This window comes from Eurytemora carolleeae, unplaced genomic scaffold (genome assembly GCF_000591075.1).
Source record: "Eurytemora carolleeae unplaced genomic scaffold, Eaff_2.0 scaffold34, whole genome shotgun sequence".
Lineage (NCBI taxonomy): Eukaryota > Metazoa > Arthropoda > Copepoda > Calanoida > Temoridae > Eurytemora > Eurytemora carolleeae.
The window spans coordinates 74,783-80,708 of record NW_019396116.1 but is presented as its reverse complement, the minus strand read 5'-3'; the positions used below and the strand labels follow the sequence as shown (position 1 = coordinate 80,708).

Genomic DNA, 5,926 nt, shown 5'->3' with positions numbered 1-5,926 from the left:
CAAACTTTATAAAAACCACCCAGCTGTACATTTTTATATTCTCACCCTTTTATCTGAGTTTTCAACTCTTTCCACAGCTTTCCTAAATAATATAAGAATTGTTTGCTGTCAAATTAGTAAATTTTCAAATTAAAACAGAATAAAATAAAATTTTTGTGAATATTTGATTAATTTTATTGATAATGGTTGATTTGGTAATTATTGCTAGACAATGTATTTATTTTTGCTTGTTTGATTTATAGTTTTTGGATGATTCATTAATTTGTGTTATTCCTTGATTGATTAATGGATTAACAGATTATTATTTTATTTATTGATTATTATTTGATTTACCAATTTATTTATTAATTGGCCGATATTTGTTTTCGTTTAGTAACAAATCATTATGTTTGTAATTAATACTAATAGATTAACTTGATATTATTTGATAGATTGATAAACTTGCTATTGTTTTATGTTAATTGATTGATTAATTCTTCATTTATTGACTGAAAAATTGAGATTATTTACTGATTGATTGATTAATTGGGTATGATTTCATTGATTGGTTATTAATTAACTAATTGATTTGTCATTTATTGCTTGATTGATTGCTTATTTGTACCTTAGTTCCTCCTCCATGACCCCAAGTCTACGGCTGATCTCGTCATACTTCTTGTCCGCATCCTGCCACATAGCCTTGGCCTCCTTCTCCTGCATGTTCTACAACACACAGATAGATAGATAGATAGATAGATAAATAGATAGATAGATAGATGGATAGATAGATAGATAGATAGATAGATAGATAGATAGATAGATAGATAGATAATGTTTCTAAATGAACTGTTTAAGGCTGAAAATGCTGTTATTGTTTGTTAAATGCATTGACAGTGTAACACTAGAAAGATGGATACATATTTTCTTACAAAACACACATCTTCAACCTCAAGACAAAATACAATATACTATAGTATGCACTTTGGTATCTGGAATATGTTTAGATATGAACATGATCAATTTTAACTAATTTGCATGGTCATGTTATGTGTTTATGAACCAATTTGTTCACTAATTTATAATTTGTTCACTTAATGCAGACATAACCTTTCCATGGGTTTTTTCTATTCATGTAAACTGTTGATCGTTCAACACAATCATTTGTTCAAATACTTCTTCATAAAAGATACACGTATATTCAAAATACTCATTTATTCAAAATACTCATTTATTCAATATACTCATTTATTCAAAATACTCATTTATTCAAAATACTTGTTTATTCAAAATACTTGTTCGTTCAAAATACTCATTATTCGTTTAAACATGTTTGTTTAAAATATTCGTGTGTTCAAAATAATCTTTAGTTCAAAATTCGATCCTTCGTTCAAAATGCTTGTTTGTTCAAATACTTGTTTGTTCAAAATACTCATTAGTTCAAAATAATCTGAAGCTTTTCAGCCATTTAAAAGTTCAATAATTATTGAAAGCCTACCATCTGCTCAATCTCCATCTCATTGCTCATTGATCTTGAGTTCAGAGTATTGACTGTCTTTAGTATTCTGTCAGCTCGCTTACTCTCCAGTCCCAGGTCTAGAGTCGTCTTTGCAAGCTTATCCTCGGACTTTTTCACCTGAAACATGGCATTTTTAAACAGTGCGCACAGAATTTTTTGTGTGTTTTTAATCTATTTTAGCTCAACTTAGTGCCGAAAATGTCTTTGTGAACCTTTTATTTGAAAGATAAATTAAAAGTCTGGACGGTAACATCTTAATTAAAATGAAAGCAGTTAATTCACTGGAACTTACAAACATAAAACACTCCAATTTCTAAGACTGGGAAAATTTATTCTCAAAAAAATGAAAAATTACTTTTTTGACTCTCTTGAAAATTTTCCAGACAAAATCTATATGGCAATTTAAATTTGAATTCCAATGTGTGTTCAGATAAAATAAATGGGTTGAAATTTGTCTACTTTGGCGCTAGTTTGAATTATAAGAAGCTGGGAAATTCAAGGTTAAGCCGGAAAGATTAAAATCAAATGCAACGTTCCTGGGAACGCTAATTTGCAAATGCAAATATTTTTTTTTATTTCCAGGAGGAAAACAAAACAAAAAGTATACTGTTTCTCCCATACCTCTCTGTCTACCCCTATCTCCTACCTCTCTGTCTACCCCTATCTCCTACCTCTCTGTCTACCCCTATCTCCTCCTATCCCCTCTCTCTCTGTCTACCCCTATCTCCTACCTCTCTGTCTACCCCTATCTCCTACCTCTCTGTCTACCCCTATCCCCTCTCTCTCTGTCTACCCCTATCTCCTATAACCTCTCTGTCTACCCCTATCTCCTACCTCTCTGTCTACCCCTATCTTCTACCTCTCTGTCTACCCCTATCTTCTACCTCTCTGTCTACCCCTATCTTCTACCTCTCTGTCTACCTCTATCTCCTACTTCTCTGTCTACCCCTATCTCCTACCTCTCTATCTACCCCTATCTCCTTCCTCTCTGTCTACCCCTATCTCCTACCTCTCTTTCTACTCCTATCTCCTACTTCTCTGTCTACTCCTATCTCCTACCTCTCTATCTACCCCAATCCCCTCTCTCTCTGTCTACCCCTATCTCCTATAACCTCTCTGTCTACCTCTATCTCCTACCTCCTCCTCCATGAGAATGATCCTCCTGGAGAGTGTAGAAAGATCTTCTTCCTTCTCCTTCATCTCCTTCTCCTTCACCTCTAAATATCATGAATATGCAGTGAAACCCATAAAACTGTGGAATGGGTAAATGCTCCTGTTACGGGCTCAAATACTCATATAAACATGAAATATAGCAATTGTGTATACAGACTTATTTTACTTAATAAGTTGATTTCCAGCTACTGCACTGGTAAAATTATTTGCTTAAACATATGATTGCCTAATCATGTCGTCTTACTATTCCAAAGTTTTTTTTTCAATTCTTTGTGCCCAATCAAGCAAAAATGACGAAATTAATTAGATTCTTGATTATTGATTCAATTATGAGAATTAAGATTAATTTTATAAATTAAGAATTAAATGAACGTAAGCTTACCTAAATCAGTGCTGGCCTTAAGAAGCTTTTCATGTGTTTCATCAAAAGCACACTCGAGTTTCGAAATTTTCTTCGTGAGATCTCTAGTTATCAAAAATGTTAAGCTTTACTTAAAATTTAAAAAGCTGCTCTCTTCATTCTAATTTTTTCCAAAATTTTTCTTTTTTTCTAATAATTTTTTTCCTGATGTCACAATCACACTGATCAGATCTGCGGTTATATTCCTGCAGTGTAAACGTTAATTATTGTTAATTTAATAACAAAAAGTTGAATAAATATTTTCTTTTTTGATGAAAACAACTTTTAGTCTGTCTTTATATGCAGAAGACATGATCATTAATAATCATCTTTAATACCAGCGATGTTAGGTATTTTCATTTTTCCCAAAGCAATAATTTATAACTTATTCTTCATGTCAACCCCAATATTCATTTGGAAAAAAAATTAATTGGAAAATGTACATTTGGGAATCAGTAACAGCTTAGAAAAGTTTAGTTCAGTGGACAAATTAGCCCCGACTGAACTCGTGTCCGATTCACAACATTCCTCCAAAAAGGTTTGTCTGATCAAAAGTTATTTTTTTTTGTGGATTTCTGTAATTAAGTAAATAATAAACTTAGTATAGTTAAAATTATAGTTTGCTACTAACCTTCGTAACATCCTCGGATTCAGCGGAACTTTTTATCATTCCATCCGTCTCATACTATAAACAATATTTTTCAATTCATTTTTCTTCTTTCTGCGACAGATTCATAGCAAATCTTGAAAAATAAAAATCTATATTTTAGTGATATTCAAAATTCGACGAAAATTTTATGTATTTTGGAGTTTATTAAACTCTTTACTGTGATTTGTTGGACGTTGGTTTAGTTAAATTATGATTTGTTTGTGATCCAATGATATTTGTTTACTTTTCTATTTTGGTTTCTTGTTGGGTGTTTGCTTGTTTGATTTAAATTTCTTTTAGCAGTTTGTTTTTTCTTCTTTTTTAGGTTGTTCACTTATTTTTTTACTGTTTGATGTGTGTCAGGTTTATGGTTTGTTTGTTTGTTTACTGTTAATTTTTTTTTTATATTTGTTTTATTGTTTGTTTGTTGTATATAGGGTTTCCAAAAAATAACCAACTTTTTCAAACTTTTGCTCCTCTTTTCCGCATGAAGCGCAATCAGTTTTTTTGCGCATTTTTTTGCGCAATTTTTACGCGAAACATGATATTTTTAAACAAATTGACCAAAATTGATAGTTTCAGCACGAATCAACCGAAAGAAGGTTTATTAAAAAATTTACATGCAAACAAAATTATGATTATGCTTCTCTGAATTGGTTACTTTTAGTTACAAAAACTTCAAATTGAAGGAAAAATATTAATAAAATAGAAACTAGAAAATTGAAAATTGAAAATTGATTGATGCATAGATTTGTTTAATCTTTGTGTGGAGGAAACCTTTGATATTTCAAATGTTGACTACTTCTATTCAAATGAATATTATTGAAATATCAAAGGTCTATGCCCACTGAGATGAAGACAACCCTGAGCCTAAATTTTTAAGTGTCGCAACGCCTTGGCCTTTGGTTTTACCATATACAATTTTTAAAATGAGTAATGCGTCTGTTTCTAGCCTTAGTTTAAAAAGAGTAGTTGGCAAAATACTGCTTGTTTTCTGGCGTGAGAGTGCAGTGAACATCTTGATTTCCCGTGTGCTATCACCAATCATTAACATCAGGTTGCAAAGGAGAGTTTTAGGCAAGCAATCAGTTCACTTTTAAGCATTGAAATTATATGCCAAAAACCTTTTAATGAGAATTTGCAAAACAGAATAACGCAAATGCGGAAAAGCGCAATTTTGCGCGAAATGAAGTTTGCGAATGATTGCGCAAAGTGCTATTTTTTCGCGCAAAAATGTAGTGCAACGAACGAAAAAATTGTGCAGAAGTTTTGCGAATGGAAACCATATTTGTATAGTTTGCGTATTTTGTTCATTAACTTAATTTAATCTAATTTAATTTGTTTATGTTTGTTTTATTGTTTGTTTGCAGTTTATGTTTAGCTTGTTGTCTTCTTTTCTTCTTAGATTTTTTAAACGTGTTTGTTGACGTTTTTGGTCTGTTTGCTGGAGTTTGGTTTATCGTTTGTTTAGTTTTTGTTTATTTATTTGTTTGTTTGTGGTCAGTTTGTGTGTTTGTTTGTGGTCAGTGTGTGTGTTTGTTTGTGGTCAGTTTGTGTGTTTGTTTGCGTTTTTTTGTTCTTGTTAAATTTTTACCTTGAGGCTTTGCATTTTTTTCCTTATGTTGTCCATCCTGACAGTTTACCCCCAGCAGCTGCAGGGTCTTAAAACATAAAAAATTATAAATTCAACATGTATTTATAAACAAAGAATCTTAAGATTTTTTATTAATTGTCTGTGATTACCCACCTGTAGAATACAACAGCACAGGTGCAAACCTATAATATTTCTAATGAAACAAAAAAATCTAATTTTCTAATTTTACTATTCCCCCCCCCCCTTCCTTTGATAACTTTCATGAGCACATGAAGGCGCCAAATACCTTAAAAATATATTTTGGCCTGAATACCTGTAAATACTGCATAGCTTTGTTACCTGTAGCTTTCTAACATAAATTATACTTCTTTACGTTGTATACAATACAGAGGAATAGACTGACCCCTTGTATAAAATACAGAGGAATAGGCTGTCCCCTTGTATAGAATACAGAGGAATAGACTGACCCCTAATATACAATACAGAGGAATAGACTGACCCCTTGTATAGAATACAGAGGAATAGACTGACCCCTTGTATACAATACAGAGGAATAGACTGACCCCTTGTATACAATACAGAGGAATAGACTGACCTCTTGTGTTCTATATTGGA

At 31.9% G+C, this 5,926-nt stretch overlaps 1 protein-coding gene across 1 annotated transcript; it reads right to left on the bottom strand.

Annotated features, from left to right (window-relative positions):
- Nucleotides 1-5,562, bottom strand: LOC111695404 (tropomyosin-2). Its single transcript, XM_023464725.1, has 9 exons — nucleotides 5,465-5,562; nucleotides 5,312-5,378; nucleotides 3,700-3,753; nucleotides 3,234-3,274; nucleotides 3,051-3,133; nucleotides 2,633-2,712; nucleotides 1,475-1,612; nucleotides 605-702; nucleotides 1-82 (listed from the first exon to the last, which is right to left on the bottom strand). The coding sequence occupies exons 2-9, from the start codon at nucleotides 5,345-5,347 to the stop codon at nucleotides 34-36; spliced, it is 579 nt and encodes a 192-aa protein (XP_023320493.1). The 5' UTR covers nucleotides 5,348-5,378; nucleotides 5,465-5,562; the 3' UTR covers nucleotides 1-33.
- Between the last annotated feature and the right edge of the window lie 364 nt (nucleotides 5,563-5,926).

What these genes read in the sequence shown, in the direction of transcription:
- LOC111695404 (XM_023464725.1), bottom strand. Translation starts at nt 5,347, where the DNA reads ATGGACAACATAAGGAAAAAAATGCAAAGCCTCAAG. An exon ending in TCATTCTCATGGAGGAGGAG is followed by an intron (nt 1,613 to 2,632) that starts GTAGGAGATAGA and finishes GCCATGTTTCAG; the next exon opens with GTGAAAAAGTCCGAGGATAA. An exon ending in GTCATGGAGGAGGAACTAAG is followed by an intron (nt 83 to 604) that starts GTACAAATAAGC and finishes TATATTATTTAG; the next exon opens with GAAAGCTGTGGAAAGAGTTG.